Source organism: Carcharhinus amblyrhynchos, unplaced genomic scaffold (genome assembly GCF_965287045.1).
Source record: "Carcharhinus amblyrhynchos unplaced genomic scaffold, sCarAmb.v2.hapA scaffold_47, whole genome shotgun sequence".
Taxonomy (NCBI): domain Eukaryota; kingdom Metazoa; phylum Chordata; class Chondrichthyes; order Carcharhiniformes; family Carcharhinidae; genus Carcharhinus; species Carcharhinus amblyrhynchos.
In genome coordinates, this window is record NW_027649788.1 from 2,713,788 (window position 1) to 2,736,872 (window position 23,085).

The 23,085-nt window shown below is 42.6% G+C and overlaps 1 protein-coding gene across 1 annotated transcript; it reads right to left on the minus strand.

Moving 5' to 3' along the window:
- Positions 1 to 606: 606 nt before the first annotated feature.
- On the minus strand, positions 607 to 21,758 carry LOC145337366 (sex peptide receptor-like). Its single transcript, XM_080182158.1, has 3 exons — positions 21,667 to 21,758; positions 4,470 to 4,600; positions 607 to 1,502 (listed from the first exon to the last, which is right to left on the minus strand). The coding sequence occupies exons 1-3, from the start codon at positions 21,756 to 21,758 to the stop codon at positions 607 to 609; spliced, it is 1,119 nt and encodes a 372-aa protein (XP_080038284.1).
- Positions 21,759 to 23,085: the final 1,327 nt, after the last annotated feature.

The window sequence follows — 23,085 nt, forward strand, 5'->3', positions numbered from 1 at the left end:
GGATAGAGAGATAGATAAATGAAAAGGTAGACTGACAGACTGACTGGCATACAGGCAGACAGACTGTCAGACAGTCAGGTTGACAGATAGATAGATGGATAGAAAAATAGACAGATAACCAGACAGACGGATGAGTGCACGGGTGGGCAAACGGGCGGACGGACGTGTGATGGATGGACAGATGGATGTTAGAAAGACAGACAGACAGACAAACAGAGCTCCCATTATTTCCTTCTCATAATCTGTATGCCACCACGAGCCATTTTGCTGCGTCACTTTGGTGTGTCCGATTCTACCTGCTACAAATTTGTATTTGGTACAAATGGTTCAAACTTTTCCCTTATGTTTATGAATCTGTTTATTGTTTTGCCTGTATTTTTCCACTCATTGTTTTTTTTTTCAGTCCTTGAATTGGTTGCAGTTTCCCCTGGGTCATGGACTTATTCTGTATACTTTACCCACTGCTATTTTGTCTCTCGTCGTGCCTCTCTCTATTGCCCCCTGACCCATCGTTAATATTATTTTCACGATTTTGCCCTTCCAAATATTGTACTTCTGGTTCACTGAAGATCACATATTGTAGCACACCGATGCTGTGAGCTGTTTTCATTGTTTGCTTTTATTAATTAATTTAATAATTGATGCAGCAGGATATTTCACTGCTTCCTTTAACTGCTCTCTGAATTTCGACTGTGTTGCTACATAAATAAATGTGTTTGTGCAGCAACTTAAATCGCGCAGCATATATGCAATGTCTTCAAAAAAATAAAATGAAGGTGCATCTAAGCCATTTGCAACATTAAAGAAATATAAAATGTACACCAACCACAGAAATATAAAGCTCCCAGATATGGTGGACAGTAAAACTATAGAAGTCCTTCTGCTCTCCATTTCTGGATCATTGCAATTACCTGCTTTTTTCTGACCCCTTAATCCCTTGCGGAGTCGACTGGCCACTAAAATGTGTCTGACAGTCAGAGCGTTGAGCAACAGAATTAACCCGAATGGCATCAACGGGGTTAAAATCTTTTCAAAATGTCTAAACCCAATCCATCTGGGGTCAGTGAAATAGCTTGGCTTATTGGAACAGCGCCATGGTACGTTGTCGAGAATTATTTTAGGTTTAAATCTAAAATAGATAGGAATATTTTTCAAAACGAGCAAAGTGCTAGTTGTCCCTAGAACGACGGACGCAGTTTTCTTTGTGCAATATTTTGATGCTAGCTTTTGGCAACAAATGGCAACAAATCTATCAAAAGTGAAAGCGACTGTGAACCAGACAGAACAGTCTGTGGCTGCACGGAGCAGGACATAGCGAACACTACACACAGGCGTTATTGCGAGGAAATTCAGTGGGAAATAATAATAATTGACTTGATAGAGAATGACCTCAGTAATAATGACCAGTAGATCCGCTATGGCCATTGCCATCAGGTAGCACGTGGTACAACTGGAAAGGCCGCATTTCCCTTTGGACAGAATGATGATTGCCACTGAGTTAACTGCAAATAAAAAGAAGGAACAGACATTATAAGCCACCAATAAGCATCTTCCTTTTCTGCACAGAGCATACTTTTCTTTTTGCAGCAATGAAGCGTGCATGGGGATTCCGACGTTTCCAGATTCCCTTGCAAACTCAAAACACTCCCTCAATCAGAGAAAACGATTCGTTTCGGGCCATTCCCTGGATTCTGGAACGGAGCTGTTGATGTTTCAGTGTTTTATATTCAGAAGAATAATAATGTTAGTATTCAGGCACGATCAAAGTGCAGCATTATTTTCCACATGGGAGATTACTAAATTAAGAGAAGTTGTGTTCTTTTTGGTTCGAAACCCTTTGCCTATTGTTTGTGTTCCTATCTTCAGGTGATTTTTTTTGTGGCGCAGTTGTATTATTACGGAAGTCACACCAAAACTGTGGAGGTGTGGATTAGCTAAAAATAATGCGTCTCTATAATATGGAGACGAGGAGGATAAGGGGTGACTCAACAGAAGAAATTCAAATTTTCGAGGGGTTTGAGATTTTGAATGTGGATAAGATACCTGTAATACTTATGAGGCTGTGCAAACCTAAATTTCATCAAAACTAGGCAAAACTATTTATGAATCCCCAAAGATATATATTTCACAGGCAATCTTTTATTCCATGAGTGGAGTAAAAGTACATTTGCTCCGACATAGAATCATAGAGTACTGAAAGTATGGAAGGAAGCCTTTCCGCCCATTATATAGCAACTGGCTCTCTGAAAGAATATTCAACCTCGTATCAGAACCATGACCTATCCCCGTAACTTTACACTTTACTGCTTTTAGTTTGCATGCCGATTTCCTATTCCATGCCTTGAAAGGATATTCCTCTATCACTTGTTTCATGGAAATTCAATCCAGATTCCAGCAACAGTCTGAGTGAAAATAAACTCACATTCTCTTTCGAACTTTGTGCCCATTATGTTGCATCTCTTCTCTAGTTTTTGCTGCTCTCTCAGTTGGGAGCAATTTCTCATGATTTTGTTCTATCTGTGTCCCTCGGCATCTTGAACAACCAGATCAAGTGGCACCTCAGCCTTATTTCCTCCGCAGATGATAGACCACTCTCTCCAATCCATCAAAACAGCTACAGTTCGTTTGGCTTGGAATCAGGCTTCTGAATTTCCTCTATACACTTTCCAAAGCCTTCACATCCTTCTCAAGTATTGTACACATACATGGACGGAGTGTATTTCAAATGTTTATGATATGTGAAAAAATGTTCACGGAGTGAGTTTGAACCACGGCGAGGAAGGAATGGAGATTAGACCAGCTGTAATAAAGATAGACTGAGGACAAAATAAAGATTGAAGTAAATCAGTTGGGGTGAGTTTCCATGTTTTAAGATCTGAAACTTGAGTATTACATGATCAGAGATATTAATGTTTATTTCATGACATTTGTAGAGATAACCTCTTAAAAACACTGCGCCCAGGACCTAATGATTATCAGGACCAGACTTGGGGAAGAAGATCAATCGTTACAAGACAATTCAGTCATTGAATTTCCTTAGTATGAGTGAAGTTTCTTCCCAGATTGAATTATATTGTCCATTGACAAGTCTTCATCTGCTGTCCAGTTACCACCCCAAACACAAGATTATTTTAACTTGATAAACATTATTTTTTCTCATTACTGAAGTCAGATGCCACATTCTAATTGGTCATCATATTCAGTATAACTTTTGTCAACTCGTCACCTTGGAAATTCATGTTCCTGATGATTTTTTCCACCTACTTCGATGTTTGGATCAACAGAAACAATATTGCACTGAATCCAACAACTGAGAGTCATGGGTGAGATGGAAATAGTTCTTCCAACACAACACAACTACAAGAATAATTCAGGAAATTTAGTTTCTCCAGATTATTTATTTCATTAGAATCCAACTAATTATGTCACTTCAATGCAATGCAACATGACAAGAAACAGATTTAAAGCAGAAACAAGCTGATGCATAGTTACACTATATAATGTGTTTTAGCTACGTACCAGGAACACCAACTAAGGCAAGCAACAGATAGAATATTTTCCAGACCAATTCAATAGGTCGATGCATTTTCTGCGTGGAATGGCCCTCTTCCTTTGCTGAGCAAGTTATTCCTCTGAATTAAAATCTGTCGTGACACGTCCCTGTGCATTCACCTTTATGCGTTCCCTCGATCTCCATGGAGATACAGCTGTTGCAAAAGTGTTCTAAAAATTGTTATCTTTATATTAGAACAAACACATTAGGAGAACGGGATAAATTCCCTGTGGATTGAATACACGAGATGCTGAGACTAAATTGAATCAATGTTTTTTTTTCATTTACTAAGCAACCGCCATTATATGCAATGCTTATTCATAATTGGAGACTATATTTAACAGCAAACGAAAGTGATATCATTACCCTCCAACCACCATGACTCCCATGCCTTGACCTCATGTCAGGAGTGCAAGGACTGGGAGTTGAATGTCCAAAGCTACTCAGTATTCTAAAAGAATATACATGGTAGAACACGAGCTGGGGTTGCTTTACTGGTTAAATATAACGTCAAAGCTCCATGAAGAAATTATATTGATATTAAAGACAAAAATGTTGCTTCTATCACGGTGGAAATAAAAAAAGAAAGAACATTCTGGTAGGAGTAAGTTGAGGGCCCCGAGCTTTAATTCCAAAGTAGGGTACAGTATATAACAATAAAAAAAATGCTCCTGAGAAAAGTGCAGCAGTAATCACGGGTGATTTAAATATGCATCTTGACAGATTAGTGAAATTTGCAAAGAAAATCTCCCTCTTAACACCAGCAGTTATTCAGACAATATCTCCCACCGAACTTGCAATGCAGGTGTTCTGCGCCAAATGTCTTCTCATTCTATCATTAGAGTTCACTAATCATGATTGAAATCATCCCTTGTCCTCCCGAATTATCAACATCAACCTAATGATACAACATTGCCATCTTTCACATTTTCCGTATACTCAGCTCGGCTCACCTCATCCAGGAATGTTTCCTTTCTCTTTAGATGATACGGTTCTTGCCGTAAACTTATCCTGAACGAACTCTGGAAACTCTTGCCCACTTCTGCCCTTTACAGTCGTATTAACACTCACGTGTAATCAAATAAATGAAATCTCAAAATATAACTATCAGTCAAGCCTCTTACAAACGTGTAAATTCCTCATAAATGTGTTCATCTTTGTATTTCATACCATTGGGTGACATGGACAGCGCACTGGGTGAAATGGACGGTGGAAATTGAAAAGGAGAGAAAAGGGCCTGAAATATACTTGGGCCAAATAATCCAAGTTTCATGCATCTGAGGCCTGCAGTCGAGAGGGTGCAGAGATACAGTCCATATTATTTCAGAATCGCGATTCTGAAAAATTCAATGTTTTGGAAAATGGCACCGTCACATGTCTGTCCATGAAATGAGGAAGACAAAAAACGGAAAATTCCACTACAATTGGCCTCATATCTGTCATTGGGCAAATACCTGAATTCATAAGAACATAAGAAATAGGAGCAGGAGTAGACCATCTAGCCCTTCGAGCCTGCCCCGCCATTCAATAAGATTATGGCTGATCTGTCGCTGCTCAGTTCCACATTCCTGCCCTCTCCCCATAACCCTTAATCCCCTCTCTTATCAAAAACCCATCAACCCACGTCTTAAAAATATTTAGCGAGGCAGCCTCCACCACTTCAACGGGCAGAGAATTCCAGAGATTCGCCACCCTTTGAGTGAAGAAGTTCCTCCTCAACTCCGTTCTAAACCGCCCCCCTTTTATCTTGAGGCTGTGCCCCCTAGTTCTACTGTCTTTTTTGAGCGGGAAGAGTCTCTCCACCTCTATCCTATCCATCCTATTCATCATCTTATACGTCTCAATGAGATCTCCCCTCATTCTTCTAAACTCTAACGAGTACAAGCCCAGTTTATTCAGCCTCTCCTCATAGCTCAACCCCCTCAACTCCGGTATCAGCCTAGTAAACCTCCTCTGCACTCCCTCCAAGGCCAAAATATCTTTGCGCAGGTGCGGTGCCCAAAACTGCACACAGTACTCCAGCTGCGGCCTCACCAATGCCCTATACAGCTGCAGCAAGACCTCCCTACTTTTATATTCAATCCCCCTCGCTATGAAGGCCAGCATCCCATTTGCCTTCCTGACCACCTGCTGCACCTGCAAGCTGGGTTTTTGCAACTCATGCACAAGGACCCCGAGGTCCCTCTGCACCGTCGCCTGCTGCAGTTTTTCGCCCCGTAAGTAATAGTCCTTCCTACCATTCTTCCTACCAAAGTGGACCACCTCACGCTTGCCAACATTAAATTCCATTTGCCATTTCCTGGCCCATTCGCCCAGCCTATCTAGATCCTTTTGCAGACTCCAAACACCCTCCGCACAATTTGCCATTCCCCCAAATTTTTTCCCCCACTTCATTAAAGGAAAGAGCAGCAGGAAATTTAGAAAATCAGAACACCATCCAGATTTGGAAATATGGTTTCACAGAAGAGATTTACAAGGATGTTCCCTGGACTGGGAGGCATGCCTTATGAAGTTAGGTTGAGGGAGCTGGGTCTCTTTTCCCTGGAGAGACGTAGGTTGAGAGGCGATCTGATAGAAGTTTATAAAATGTTGAGAGGAATAGATAGGGTGGATTCTCAGAGGCTATTTCCCCGGGTTGAAATGGTCGCTACGAGAGGACACAGATTTAAGGTGCGGGGAGGAAAGTACGGAAGTGATGTTAGGGGTAAGTTTTTCACTCAGAGGGTGGTGAGTGAATGGAATCGGCTGCCGTCAGTGGTGGTGGAGGCGAACTCGCTGGGGTCTTTTAAAAGACTTCTGGATGAGTATATGGGGTTTTATGGGATTGGGGGTTACAGATAGGTGTTGATGTGATCGGCGCAACTCGTGGGCCGAAGGGCCTGTTTGTGCTGTAGTGTTCTATGTTCTATGTTCTATGTTCTGAGGATTTAGCAGAAAGATTCGGTAATGGACATCAAGTGAAGTAATGTATTAGTACTACGAAACAAACGAGAATTCGTTAATGTGATACATAAAAGGTTGCAGGTCTTCGTGTTAATAGATTAGCATGGATATCGGATTAGTTCACAAACAGGAATCATAGAATTGGGATAAACAGTTCATTTTAAGGTTAGTATAAAGTAAGTACTGATTTCACAGAGATTAATCCTTGTGGATCACTGACTTGCAATCAATATGAATTTATTCAGTACAGTCAACTCTTCTGAAAATTCCAAGATAGGTAGAAAAGTACATCGTTATGAGGAGACACAAAGTTCCCGTGTAGATTAAATGAAGAGGTAAAACTTGGACATGTTACATACAATGTGGGAAAATTGAGATTGCCACATGGTTCGGAAGAATACAAAAGCAGAACATATTTCATATTGAAAGCCACTGCAGAATGTTGTGATATAGAGGGGCAAGGATGTCCTGGTACACGAATGACAAAGTCATAGAAACATAGAGGCACACGGTGCAGATCATGGGAATTCGGCCCATTGAGTCTGCAAAGATTTTCTAACAGAGAATTTTACCTCGGCACACCAACCATGCTTTCCCATGGCTAATCAATCTAACCTGGTCTCCTTGAGAAAATAAGGGACAATTTAGCATGGACAATCGACTGAACCTGCACATCGTTGGCTTTTGGGAGGAGACCTAACACACCCAGAGGAAAAACATGCAAACACGGAGAGAATGTCTCGCTCCACACAGTCAGTCACCCACGACAGCAACTAAATCCAGGTCCTCACGCGGGGAGACTACTGTGCTAATCCCTGTGCCCCCACACGGCCCTCTCTGTCGTATCAGCAACTATATTATCTCATCGTAAAATATGATACCCAGGCTGAATGGTCCCTTGTTTCTGGGCCCGATGACCTCATAACCTTATTTAAAAGGACACGTGATCTATGTCCTGCATGTTCATGGGAAGGAAGGGGAGGAGGGTTGTGTTGGCTGGAGTTCGGTGGATGTCTGCAAATAATCCTATACTGGGTGTGATTGAAGACTCTCTATTGTTTTGAAATTGAAGAGGAAAAGGGAGAGACCCAAAAAAAAATGTCGTTTGTCCGGTCAAGTCTGTTCCGAGATGTGATGCTTTTCTAAAGTAATGATTTTGTTTTGCATCTACGCAGCCTGTATCCCCCTATTCCCTGTTTATTCATGTATCGACCTGTCGAGATTTTTTTTAACCATTGCTATTGTATCTGCTTCTGTCATCCCCTCCGTCAGTGAAATACAGGTACTTACCACCCTCTCTGTTAAGAAAAATCTTGCCTCTCTCATCTCTTTTATAGTTTCCCCGTTATGCCATAAAAAATAAGTCCTGCAGCAATAGGCATTTATACCCTGAGATAAAAATACTCTGACAAGACATTCTGCCGACTGGTCTCATAATTGTGTAAACATCTATCAGGTCGATCCTCAGCTTTTACCAAAAATAATCTGTGGTTGGTGAGTAAAGTTGAACATTTTGAGATTGGAGCATCAGATGTGTTGCATGTGGTGGAGTTGAGGTTTGAAGGAAGGAATGAGTGAAATGCTAGATTCCTTTCTGGAGGGCAAGGGATGAAGACAGTATTCTGGGAAATGCAGCATAACGGCATCATCTTTTCAAAATATAGTGCGGGGAGTCAACTTCTGAGGTTGAGAAATCAATGTCAGAAGCTCAGACGTTGCATCATCCAAACAAACACACAGGTTAAGGGAACATTATTCAAAGGCTGTATAGAAGCAGACTAAGAGCAAGTTTGGTCAATGTCCATTTGGAATTCTGGTTTATAGTAAGTATTCATCCGTGTCTATTCGCTGATATTGAGATGGAGAATTCGGGAAAGGGAAGGGAAGTATCACACATGAAAAGTGGAAATGTGAGTGGGGAACATCAAATTGATGGAAAAAAAATGACTGTAGTGTACAGCCTTGCCAGAAAGATGGAATGATAGAAACTGAATCTTTAATGTTTCTAATAAAGAGATGAAACGGCGACATAAGCAGACCAGAGACTGCTAAGAATAGAGGGTGTTAGCGCGAGTGGGCGAAACGACCACGACGGACTCAGGGTGAAGGTCAATAACGGCACAGCTTTATTTTCATTTCCGTCGACGGAGAAGCACAGTCAGGACATCCAATCGGACTGTCCCGAAAGCGCTCTGCCCGTCCCTGGCAGCAGGCTATAGTTATACCTGAACTTCGGTATAGAGGTACCACAGATATTAGAGGGAGGTTTTTCACTCAGAGGGTAGTGGGGGTATGGAATGCTCTGCCAAGTAAGGTGGTGGAGGCAAACACGCTAGAGTCCTTTAAGAGTAACTTAGGCACATGACTGAGCTGGAGATGGGTGGATATAGGAGAACCTTTAATTAAGGGTCATTAGCATTGGGGTGTCCCTAGAAATGTAAATGGGTATAGTATGATAATAATGTTTTTCTCTGTTTTCATTCACAGGTTTGAAGTCGGTCCACCTCGTGTCCAACGAGGGGCATACACGCGATGGGTCGTACTGGGGCTGCTCTTGGTTGTTCGAGATTGGCCTAGTGCTTCATGTCGTTAGTGTGTGCCTAAACTGGACAAGATACTGGGCAAGACGACAGCTCAGTGACTATCGCTGATTGCTGTGCAGACACATGGATTTGGGCCGGTGTCTGTGGGAGTTTGCGCATTCTCCCCGTGCTTGCGTGGGTTTTCTCCGGGTGCTCCGGTTTCCTCCCACACCCCAAAGATGTGCTGTTAGGCTGATTGGCAGGAATAAATTGTCCCGAAATCAGTTTTCCCTCAATCTGGATGGCCATAAAACATTAGACAGGGGTCATGGGTAGAGAGGTGGAGTTGAGATGGCAGCATGGGCTCGTTGGGCCGAAGGGCCTGTTTCCCAGGCTGATTTTGTTCTTTGTTCTTTGACTGGTTAATGTTTTCCCCGACTGGTCAATGTTTTCCCCTCGGTTGGTTAATGTTGTGCCCCTGCTTCTCCAGGCAAGACTGTTCCCTTCCTGTTGGCGAACACTTCAGTGGTCACGGGCATTCAGCCTCTGACCTTCGGGTAAGCATTCTCCAAGGCGGCCTTCACGACACACGACAGCGCAGAGTCGCTGAACAGAGACTGATAGCCAAGTTCCGCACACATGAGGACGGTCTCAACAGGGATCTTGGGTTCATGTCGCACTATCTGTAACCCCCGTGACTTGCCTGGGTTTGCAAAACCTCACTTACTGTACTGTCTGGAGACAATACACATCTCTTTAACCTGTGATCAGTGCTCCTACCACTCACATTGTCAGCCACTTCAGGTCTTGAACAGCAGGTTAGGTGTAAGGATTCACATTCTAATCAGTAATCTCTAAACTGTCTGTGCTTTATATGCTCTGTCTGAGGCCAGAACTCTCCATTCACCTGACGAAGGGGCTAACCCCAAAAGCTTGTGAGCATATTATCAAATAAATAGGTTGGACTAAAACCTGGTGTTGTCAGACTTTTTACTGTGTTAAAACATGAACCAACCAGGGTAAACATTAACCAACCGGGGAAAACATTCACCAGTGGGACTTGGGCCCTGGAGAAGCAGGGGGAAAACATTAACCAGTTGGACAGAGTCCCTGGAGAAGCAGAGGCACAACATTAACCAACCGTGGGGAAAACATTAACCAGTCGGGGAAAACATTCATGAGTGGGACTTAGTCTCTGGCTGTCGTGTGCAAAACATTAGCCAACCGCTGGGAAAACATTAACCAGTGGGACATGGTGCCTGGAGACGCAGGGGGAAAATATTAACCACTTGGACTTAGTGCCTGGAGAAGCGAGGGGAAAATATGAACCAGTTGCACATAATCCCTGGAGAAGCAGGGGCACAACATTAACCAACCGTGGGGAAAACATGAACCAGTCGGGCAAAACGTTAACCAGTGGGACTTGGGCTCTGCCTGAATGGGCAAAACATTAACCAACCGGGGAAAACATTAACCAGTGGGACTTGGAGCCTGGAGAAGCAGGGGGGAAAACATTAACCAGTCGGGGAAAACTTTCACCTCTCCCTCTGTATCTCTGTGTCCCAGTAAGCTGATCCAGTGTGAATGGAGGCCTTGCTTGTGAGGCGAATCATTCAAATATCTTTAAATATCGATCCCCCACTCTCTGTCTGTCTGTCTCTCGCTCTCTCTCACTGTCCCTCTCTCTCAGTAACTTCACTGCAGTGTTAATGTAAGCCTGACTTCTGACACTTAAGAAACTTTAAAAACTCCCTCTCTGCCTCTCTCAGTTCAGGCACAGGTTGAGTGTTCGAGTGAGAGCGGGGGAGAGGTGAGTGTTGAAGCCGGTGCAGGCAGCTGTCAACAAAGCTTTGAAGAAATGGCAGGCAGTGTTTGTAAAGATGCTGAGGGAATGGGAAAGTCAGTGTGTCAGCCAGATGGGGGAAGGGAGGCTTCCACTTGCCAGGGGAAAACATTAACCAGCTGCTGCTGCTGCGGTGTGGGCAATGGCAGTCCCCCTTTTATTGTACCCTCTGGACAAGCAGGGACAAAACATGAACCAGGTGTACTGAATCCCTGTAGAAGCGAGGGGAAAACATTAACCAGTCGGGCACAGTCCCTGGAGAAGCAGAGGCAAAACATTAACCAACCGAGGGGAAAACATTAACCAGTCGGGGAAAACGTTAACCAGTCAAAGAACAAAGAACAAAATCAGCCTGGGAAACAGGTCCTTCGGCCCAACGAGCCCACGCTGCCATCTCAACTCCACCTCTCTACCCATGACCCCTATCTAATGTTTTATGGCCATCCAGATTGAGGAAAAACTGATTTCGGGACAATTTATTCCTGCCAATCAGCCTAACAGCACATCTTTGGGGTGTGGGAGGGAACCGGAGCACCCGGAGAAAACCCACGCAAGCACGGGGAGAATGCAGAGCATTCCATACCCCCACTACCCTCTGAGTGAAAAACCTCCCTCTAATATCTGTGTTGTACCTCTCCCCCCTCACCTTAAGTCCATGGCCCCTTGTCCTACGTGACTCTATTATAGGAAATAGCTTACCTCTGTTTACTCTATCTATACCCTTCAGAATTTTAAATACCTCTATTAGATCCCCCCCTCAGTCGGCGTCTTTCAAGGGAAAAGAGCCCCAATTTCTTCAATCTTTCCTCATACCCCAGTCCTTCCATACCAGGCAACATCCTGGTAAACCTCCTCTGCACTCTCTCCAGAGTCTCCACGACCTTCTGGTAGTAAGGCGACCAGAACTGTACGCAGTACTCCAAATGCGGCCTAACCAACGTTCTATACAACTGCAACATTAGACTCCAGCTCTTATATTCTATACCCCTTCCTATAAAGGCTAACATACCATAGGCTTTCTTCACCACACTCTCCACTTGCACTGCCACCTTCAAAGACTTGTGCACTTGCACCCCCAGGTCTCGCTGCGACTCAATACTCCTTACAGGCTTACCCTTTTTCATATAACTTCCCCCTACATTATTCCGGCCAAAATGCATCGCCTCACATTTATCCGGATTAAACTCCATTTGCCACGTATCTGCCCAATCAACCAGCCTATCAATATCCCGCTGTGTTGCCAGACACTGCTCCTCACTGCCCGCCAATCCAGCCATCTTGGTGTCATCTGCAAATTTGCTGATCACACCACCGACTCCCTCTTCCAAATCATTTATATACACTACAAAGAGAAGGGGTCCCAGTACCGAGCCCTACGGCACACCACTAGTGACAGACCTCCACCTAGAAAAAGACCCCTCCACAACTCCTCTCTGACTCCTCTTTGCAAGCCAGTTCTCTACCCATCTAGATACCTGACCACATATCCCATGAGCTTTAATCTTCTGTACCAACCTACCATGAGGGACTTTGTCAAACGCCTTACTGAAATCCATATAGACGACATCAACGGCTCGTCCTTCGTCAACCGTTTTTGTCACCTCCTCAAAGAATTCTACCAGATTCGTAAGTCAAGACTTCCCCTTGACAAAGCCATGCTGCGTATCCTTAATCAGATCGCAATGCTCCGAGTGCGCATACATCCTATCCCAAAGAATCCTCTCCATCAACTTACCTACCACTGACGTTAAGCTCACTGGCCTATAGTTACCCGGGCTATCCCTCCTACCCTTTTTAAACAACAGTACCACGTTCGCTATCCTCCAGTCCTCTGGGACCTCACCTGTGTCCAAAGAAGAGACAAGGATTTGCGTCAGAGGCCCAGCAATCTCATCCCTCACCTCTCTAAGCAGCCTAGGATAAATGCAATCAGGCCCCGGAGATTTATTGGTTTTAATGCCCTCTAAAAGCCCTAACACTTCTTCCCTCGTAATCAACACATCTTTCAATCGGTCTACCGCTCCCTCAATGACCGTACTAGACATCAAGCCCCTCTCCTTCGTGAATACCGACGCAAAGTATTCATTCAGGATCTCCCCCATTCCCTCTGCCTCTAAGCACAATTCCCCACGTCTGTCCCTGAGAGGGCTGATTTTACCCCGAACCACCCTTTAGTGAGACGACATCAAATATTACCGAGAGCCAGAACAGGTCCCCATCCCACACTTAGCAGAAGTACTGAGAGAGTTACGTCTCTAAGTGAGACACTGTTCGATTATACCACCAGTTCCAATCACATATCAAAACCCTAGAGCATGACACAGAGTCAGCCTTACAGAGCCAGACATGGGTTCGGAGGGTGTGGGACTGGGGTCTAAGTGTGGACATTCACCCCTGGATCCGGATAGTCTCGCACATACCGGTTACCATCCAACTCATACTGGCAATATCCTGGGGGGGTCATAATGTGCTATACATCCCACCAGCACAAGAAAAATAAAACTAGGAGGGAACTAATCGGAACGATTGGCAACATGGGACAATGAACATCTCGGGAAGACTTCTCCCGCATACACCTAATTTGACAAACCCGGGGCTCCCCTAAACTGTACGACTGCAGCGTGCAAATGCAGGGAGCACCGGACACAGCATTTGTGAAGGAAATCGGTCTGAGGGAGGAGGAACAAGCCCGCTCCCGACCCACACGGGGGAACTGTTATGGGACAACAAATTTTATGACATTGGGCACACAAAATGGAAGCAAACTAAAGCTCCCCTCAGAGCCCCTCCACCAAGAATCACAAAGTAACAGACACCGATCTGTGGGCAAGAGCATGCTTTTAGAATGCAGGTGAGGGCTGGCACATCAGGGAAGCTGGACAGGATGGCACCGACAGGAACTAAATCTCCACCCCGTCAAAATCAGCACCTTTAAAACAGTCAACCAACCCATGGAGACACCTAAAATTAGCATAGTTAAGGAAACATTCCTGGCCCCTCAAAACCTCTTTTGAGATCAATGACACACCTATGGTTCAAAGCCCGGAGATTCGAGACTATTAAATAACCAATCAGACAAAACAATTAACACACACCGGAAACAATTTCCTCAACACTTGGAAACATCGAGACAGGATGGCTAAGGTCGAATACTGGAAATAAAGTATTAGCATTTGAATCGCACACTGCCCCGAAGTTCAGGTATAACTATAGCCTGCTGCCAGGGACGGGCAGAGCGCTTTCGGGACAGTCCGATTGGATGTCCTGACTGTGCTTCTCTGTCGACGTAAATGAAAATAAAGCTGTGCCATTATTGACCTTCACCCTGAGTCCGTCGTGGTCGTTTCGCCCACTCGCGCTAACACCCTCTATTCTTGGCAGCCTCTGGTCTGCTTATGTCGCCGTTTCATCTCGTTATTAGAATCATTAAAGATTCAGTTTCTATCATTCCATCTTTCTGGCAAGGCTGTACACTACAGTCATTTTTTTTTCCATCAATTTGATGTTCCCCACTCACATTTCCACTTTTCATGTGTGACACTTCCCTTCCCTTTCCGGAATTCTCCATCTCAATATCAGCGAATAGACACGGATGAATACTTACTATAAACCAGAATTCCAAATGGACATTGACCGAACTTCCTCTTAGTCTGCTTCTATACAGCCTTTGAATAATGTTCCCTTAACCTGTGTGTTTGTTTGGATGATGCAACGTCTGAGCTTCTGACATTGATTTCTCAACCTCAGAAGTTGACTCCCCGCACTATAGTTTGAAAAGATGACGCCGTTATGCTGCATTTCCCAGAATACTGTCTTCATCCCTTGCCCTCCAGAAAGGAATCTAGCATTTCACTCATTCCTTCCTTCAAACCTCAACTCCACCACATGCAACACATCTGATGCTCCAATCTCAAAATGTTCAACTTTACTCACCAACCACAGATTATTTTTGGTAAAAGCTGAGGATCGACCTGATAGATGTTTACACAATTATGAGACCAGTCGGGAGAATGTCTTGTCAGAGTTTTTTTATCTCAGGGTATAAATGCCAATTGCTACAGGACATATTTTTTATGGCATAACGGGGAAACTATAAAAGAGATGAGAGAGGCAAGATTTTTCTTAACAGAGAGGGTGGTAAGTACCTGTATTTCACTGACGGAGGGGATGACAGAAGCAGATACAATAGCAATGGTTAAAAAAAAATCTCGATAGATAGATACATGAATAAACAGGGAATAGGGGGATACAGGCTGCGTAGACGCAAAACAAAATCATTACTTTAGAAAAGCATCATATCTCGGAACAGACTTGACCGGACAAACGACATTTTTTTTCGGGTCTCTCCCTGTTCCTCTTCAATTTCAAAACAATAGAGAGTCTTCAATCACACCCAGTATAGGATTATTTGCAGACGTCCACCGAACTCCAGCCAACACAACCCTCCTCCCCTTCCTTCCCATGAACATGCAGGACATAGAACACGTGTCCTTTTAAATAAGGTTATGAGGTCATCGGGCCCAGAAACAAGGGACCATTCGGCCTGGGTATCATATTTTACGATGAGATAATATAGTTGCTGATACGACAGAGAGGGTCGTGTGGTGGCACAGGGATTAGCACAGTAGTCTCCCCGCGTGAGGACCGGGATTTAGTTGCTGTCGTGGGTGACTGACTGTGTGGAGCGAGACATTCTCTCCGTGTTTGCATGTTTTTCCTCTGGGTGTGTTTGGTCTCCTCCCAAAAGCCAACGATGTGCAGGTTCAGTCGATTGTCCATGCTAAATTGTCCCTTATTTTCTCAAGGAGACCAGGTTAGATTGATTAGCCATGGGAAAGCATGGTTGGTGTGCCGAGGTAAAATTCTCTGTTAGAAAATCTTTGCAGACTCAATGGGCCGAATTCCCATGATCTGCACCGTGTGCCTCTATGTTTCTATGACTTTGTCATTCGTGTACCAGGACATCCTTGCCCCTCTATGTCACAACATTCTGCAGTGGCTTTCAATATGAAATATGCTCTGCTTTTGTATTCTTCCGAACCGTGTGGCAACCTCAATTTTCCCACACTGTGTATAACATGTCCAAGTTTTACCTCTTCATTTAATCTACACGGGAACTTTGTGTCTCCTCATAACGATGTACTTTTCTACCTGTCTTGGAATTTTCAGAAGAGTTGACTGTATTGAATTAATTCATATTGATTGCAAGTCAGTGATCCACAAGGATTAATCTCTGTGAATTCAATACTTACTTTATACTAACCTTAAAATGAACTGTTTATCCCAATTCTGTGATTCCTGTTTGTGAATAATCCGATATCCAGGCTAATCTATTAACACGAAGACCTTCAACCTTTTATGTGGCACATTAACGAATTCTTGTTTGTTTCGTTGTCCAAATGCATTACTTCACTTGATGCCCATGACCGAATCTTTCTGCTAAATCCTCAGAGCATTCCAGTAAATCCTTAAAACATAATTTTCTTTCGTGAAACCATATTTCCTAATCTGGATGGTGTTCTGATTTTCTAAATTTCCTGCTGCTCTTTCCTTTAATGAATTCAGGCATTTGCCCAATGACAGATATGAGGCCAATTGTAGAGGAATTTTCTGTTTTTTGTCTCCCTCATTTCATGGACAGACATGTGACGGTGCCATTTTCCAAAACATTGAATTTTTCAGAATCGTGATTCTGAAATCAATAATATGGACTGTATCTCTGCACCCTCTCGACTGCAGGCCTCAGATGCATGAAACTTGGATTGTTTGGCCCGAGTACATTTCAGGCCCTTTTCTCTCCTTTTCAATTTCCACCGTCCATTTCCCCCAGTGCGCTGTCCATGTCACCCGATGGTATGAAATGCAAAGATGAACACATTTATGAGGAATTTACACGTTAGTAAGAGGCTTGACTGATCGTTATATTTTGAGATTTCATTTATTTGATGACACGTGAGTGTTAATACTACTGTAAAGGGCAGAAGTGGGCAAGAGTTTCCAGAGTTCGTTCAGGATAAGTTTACGGCAAGAACCGTATCATCTAAAGAGAAAGGAAACATTCCTGGATGAGGTGAGCCGAGCTGAGTAAACGGAAAATGTGAAAGATAGCAATGTTGTATCATTAGGTTGATGTTGATAATTCGGGAGGACAAGGGATGATTTCAATCATGATTAGTGAACTCTAATGATAGAATGAGAAGACATTTGGCGCAGAACACCTGCAATGCAAGTTCGGTGGGAGATATTGTCTGAATAACTGCTGGCGTTAAGAGGGAGATTTTCTTTGCGAATTTCACTAATCCTGTCAAGATGCATATTTAAATCACCCGTGATTCCTGCTGCACTTTTCTCAGGAGCATTCTTTTTTTTATTGTTATATACTGTACCCTACTTTGGAATTAAAGCTCGAGGCCCTCAACTTACTCTGACCAGAATGTTCTTTCTTTTTTTATTTCCATCCTGATACAACCAAAATTTTTGTCTTTAATGCCAATATAATTTCTTCATAGAGCTTTGACATTATATTTAACCAGTAAAGCAACCCCAGCTCGTGTTCTACCATGTATATTCTTTTAGAATACTGAGTAGCTTTGGACATTCAACTCCCAGTCCTTGCACTCCTGACATGAGGTCAAGGCATGGGAGTCATGGTGGTTGGAGGGTAATGATATCACTTTCGTTTGCTTTTAAATATAGTCTACAGTTATGAATATGCATTGCATATAATGACGGTTGCTTAGTAAATGAAAAAAACATTGATTCAATTTAGTCTCAGCGTCTCGTGTATTCAATCCACAGGGAATTTATCCCGTTGTCCTAATGTGTTTGTTCTAATATAAAGATAGCAATTTTTAGAACACTTTTGCAACAGCTGTATCTCCATGGAGATCGAGGGAATGCATAAAGGTGAATGCACAGGGACGTGTCACTACAGATTTTAATTCAGAGGAATAACTTGCTCGGCAAAGGAAGAGGGCCATTCCACGCAGAAAATGCATCTACCTATTGATTTGTTCAGCAAAATATTCTATCCGTTGCTTGCCTTAGTTGGTGTTCCTGGTACGTAGCTAAAACACATTATATAGTGTAACTATGCATAAGCTTGTTTCTGCGATAAATCTGTTTATTGTCATGTTGCATTACATTGAAGTGACATAATTAGTTGGATTCTAATGAAATAAATCATCTGGAGAAAATAAATTTCCTGAATTATTCTTGCAGTCGTGTTGTGTTGGAAGAACTATATCCATCTCACCCATGACTTTCAGTTGTTGGATTCAGTGGAATATTGTTTCTGTTGATCCAAACATCGAAGTAGGGGGAAAAAATCATCAGGAACATGAATTTCCAAGGTGACGAGTTGGCAAAAGTTATACTGAATATGATGACCAATTAGAATGTGGCATCTGGCTTCAGTAATGAGAAAAAAAAGTGTTTATCAAGTTAAAATAATCTTGTGTTTGGAGTGGTAACTGGACAGCAGATAAAGACTTGTCAATGGACAATATAATTCAATCTGGGAAGAAACTTCACTCATACTAAGGAAAGTCAATGACCGAATTGTCTTGTAACGATTGATCTTCTTCCCCAAGTCTGGTCCTGATAATCATTAGGTCCTGGGCACAGTGTTTTTAAGAGGTTATCTCTACAAATGTCATGAAATAAACATTAATATCTCTGACCATGTAATACTCAAGTTTCGGATGTTAAAACATGGAAACTCGCCCCAACTGATTTACTTCAATCTTTATTTTGTCCTCAGTCTATCTTTATTACAGCTGGTCTAATCTCCATTCCTTCCTCGCCGTGGTGAAAACTCACTCCGTGAACATTTTTTCACATTTCATAAACATTTGAAATACACTCCGTCCATGTATGTGTACAATACTTGAGAAGGATGTGAAGGCTTTGGAAAGTGTATAGAGGAAATTCAGAAGCCTGATTCCAAGCCAAACGAACTGTAGCTGTTTTGATGGATTGGAGAGAGTGGTCTATCATCTGCGGAGGAAATAAGGCTGAGACGCCACTTGATCTGGTTGTTCAAGATGCCGAGGGACACAGATAGAACAAAATCATGAGAAATTGCTCCCAACTGAGAGAGCAGCAAAAACTAGAGAAGAGATGCAACATAATGGGCACAAAGTTCGAAAGAGAATGTGAGTTTATTTTCACTCAGACTGTTGCTGGAATCTGGATTGAATTTCCATGAAACAAATGATAGAGGAATATCCTTTCAAGGCATGGAATAGGAAATCAGCATGCAAACTAAAAGCAGTAAAGTGTAAAGTTACGGGGATAGGTCATGGTTCTGATACGAGGTTGAATATTCTTTCAGAGAGCCAGTTGCTATATAATGGGCCGAAAGGCTTCCTTCCATACTTTCAGTACTCTATGATTCTATGTCGTAGCAAATGTACTTTTGCTCCACTCATGGAATAAAAGATTGCCTGTGAAATATATATCTTTGTGGATTCATAAATAGTTTCGCCTAGTTTTGATGAAATTTAGGTTTGCACAGCCTCATAAGTGTTACAGGTATCTTATCCACATTCAAAATCTCAAACCCCTCAAAAATTTGAATTCCTTCTGTTGAGTCACCCCTTATCCTCCTCGTCTCCATATTATAGAGACGCATTATTTTTAGCTAATGCACACCTCCACAGTTTTGGTGTGACTTCCGTAATAATACAACTGCGCCACAAAAATAAAATCACCTGAAGATAGGAACACAAACAATAGCCAAAGGGTTTCGAACCAAAAAGAACACAACTTCTCTTAATTTAGTAATCTCCCATGTGGAAAATAATGCTGCACTTTGATCATGCCTGAATACGAACATTATTATTCTTCTGAATATAAAAAACTGAAACATCAACAGCTCCGTTCCCGAATCCAGGGAATGGCCCGAAACAAATCGTTTTCTCTGATTGAGGGAGTGTTTTGTGTTTGCAAGGCAATCTGGAAATTTTGGAATCCCCATGCACGCTTCATTGCTGCAAAAAGAAAAGTATGCTCTGTGCAGAAAGGGAAGATGCTTATTGGTGGCTTATAATGTCTGTTCCTTCTTTTTATTTGCAGTTAACTCAGTGGCAATCATCATTCTGTCCAAAGGGAAATGCGGCCTTTCCAGTTGTACCACGTGCTACCTGATGGCAATGGCCATAGCGGATCTACTGGTCATTATTAATGAGGTCATTCTCTATCGAATCAATGATTATTATTTCCCACCAAATTTCCTTGCAATAACACCTGTGTGTAGTGTTCGCTCTGTCCTGCTCCGTGCAGCCACAGACTGTTCTGTCTGGTTCACAGTCGCTTTCACTTTTGATAGATTTGTTGCCATTTGTTGCCAAAAGCTAGCATCAAAATATTGCACCAAGAAAACTGCGTCCACAGTTCTATGGACAAGTAACACTTTGTTCTTATTTAAAAATATTCCTATCTATTTTAGATTTGAACCCAAAATAATTGTCGACAATGTACCATGGTTCTGTTCCAATAAGCCAAGCTATTTCACTGACCCTAGATGGATTGGGTTCAGAAATTTTGAAAAGATTTTCAACCCGTTGATGCCATTCGGGTTAATTCTGTTGCTCAACGCTCTGACTGTCAGACACATTTTAGTGGCCAGTCAAGTCCGCAAGGGATTAAGGGGTCAGAAAAAGACAGATAATTGCAATGATCCAGAAATGGAGAGCAGAAGGAAATCTATAGTTATACTATTCACCATATCCGGCAGCTTTACCTTTCTGTGGCTGTTGTACGTTTTATACTTCTTTAATGTTCCAAATAGCTTAGAAGCTATTCCATTTTATATATTTAAACAGATTGCATATATGCTGCGCAATTTAAGTTGCTGCACAAACACATTTATTTATGTAGCAACTCAGTCGAAATTCAGAGAACAGTTCAAGGGAGCAGTGATATATCCTGCTACATCAATTATTAAATTAATTAATAAATGCAAACAATGAAAACAGCTCCCAGCATCGGTGTACTGCAACAGGTGATCTTCAGTGAACCAGAAGTAAAACATTTGGAAGGGCAAAAACGTGGAAGTTCTATTAACGATGCGTCAGGACGCAATAGAGAGAGGCAGGATGAGAAACAAAATCGCAGTCGGTAACGTACACAGGATCAGTCCATGACCTCGGACAAACAGCAACCAATTCAAGGACTGGGAAAAAAAACAATGAGTGGAAAAACGCAGGCAAAACAATAAACGGATCGATAAACACACGGGAAAAGTTTGAATGATTTGTAGCAACTACAAATTTGTAGCCGGTGGAATCGGACACACCAAAGTGACGCAGCAAAATGGCTAGTGGTGGCATGCAGATTATGAGAAGGAAATAACGGGAGCTCTGTTTGTCTGTCTGTCTGTCTCTCTAACATCCATCTGTCCATCCATCACACGTCCATCCGTCCGTCTGCCCACCCGTGCACTCGTCCGTCTGTCTATCTGGCTATCTGTCTATTTATCTATCCATCTAGCTCTCTGTCCACCTGACTGTCTGACAGTCTGACTGCCTGTATGCCAGTCTGTCTGTCTGTCTACCTTTTTTGTTTATCTGTCTCTCTATCCATTCCTCTACCTGTCTGTCTGTCCCTCTATAACTCTGCTCTCATTATTTTTTTCTCTCCATCCCTCTCTCTCTTTGTTTCCAGGTCACGCTGTTGGAGATCAAAACCAACAAAAAAGTCAAAACTCACAGATGCTTAAGTCGCTCAACACCGTTAAAACAATTATCACCAAACAAAACCACTTAGGAACATACTGAACTTAAATGGAGAATCAGTAATACTTTGCCCTCCCGAACTGTTCCGGCTTCTCTTGTCTCTTGTTCTCTTTTGCTATGAGATTTCGATGGTACAGATCCACGTGACACTTGACCATCCACATAGCAGCAGTTCCGCTGGAAATAGCCCAGTTGTCGTTTGTAGCGTGAAACAATACTGGAATAAAAATCTTCAGATCTTTGTACTCAATGAATCATCTTCCACTTTTTTTTTCAATCCCTACTTCAGGGCTCTGCCAAACCATTTGAAACCACATGAAATGGTGCAGTATGGAAATAGTATATGCCATTGTTTTGCATAAATTCTTGAAAAAAAACATTGTGTACGCGGTTCCATTATCCAAAACAGACGTATCATGTAGACCATGAGTTGCAAATATTCGATGCAATTTCTCAGTTTAACAAGAACTGTTATATTAATCATGAATTCTGCTCCCAAACAGGGTCGAAACGGCCATCCGTGACCCCCACAGTATGCATCAATCCTGCACACATAACTCATCCTCTATGATAGTTGCCTATCTTTGCAACACAAATTGATTAACTTTTGACAAAACAGAGTCTCTGTCCGTCAACTACTTCGTCTGTTTTGGAGATTGGAAAATGTTTCCAGTAAAAAGAGATACCATGGGAAGACAATGCCTTGAATGGCAAATCCAAGAAAGGGAGATGACTCAACACATTCACAGTCTCGTTGTTTTCCCCTGTTCTGTGCACAATATGGTCCTGATCAGCTGGCAATGGGAAGAGTGTATTTGGACTCACATAATAGATTTCCCAATGTCTTGTGGTCTGTTTATAGGGTGAACGAATGACGATAGAGGTTCGAATAGAATCTTTCTACCGCAAAACGACAGTTTGATCATTTTTGTCCTCGTGTGAATATCCCTTATCAGCCTTTTTTTTTCTGAAACCAATGGCCTTTCGGACCCACCCTCCATTAAATGAAAATAAATCTGCCCAACACAGTAGCGCAATTCATCACACCACGGGATACGTTCCCCTGTCTGATTCAAAATGTACTAGCAGATACGTCGATTTCAATAAGTTATTCACATTCTTGGCCTCTTTTCGCTCTGCACACATTCTATCATTGCACAATTCTAGGATAATGGAAAGCGAGATCTGAAACTGATTTTAAAAATCTCCTGAGTCCCCCTGAGGAAACATTCCTAGACATATATTATCTTTGCATTTCCACTGAACTCAAACAGTTTGATTTTAAATCGCCCTTGTTATCGGACGATAAATTTTATGAAATTGGGCACACAAAATGGAAGCAAACTAAAGCTCCCCTCAGAGCCCCTCCACCAAGAATCACAAAGTAACAGACACCAATCTGTGGGCAAGAGCATGCTTTTAGAATGCAGGTGAGAGCTGGCACATCAGGGAAGCTGGACAGGATGGCACCGACAGCAACTAAAT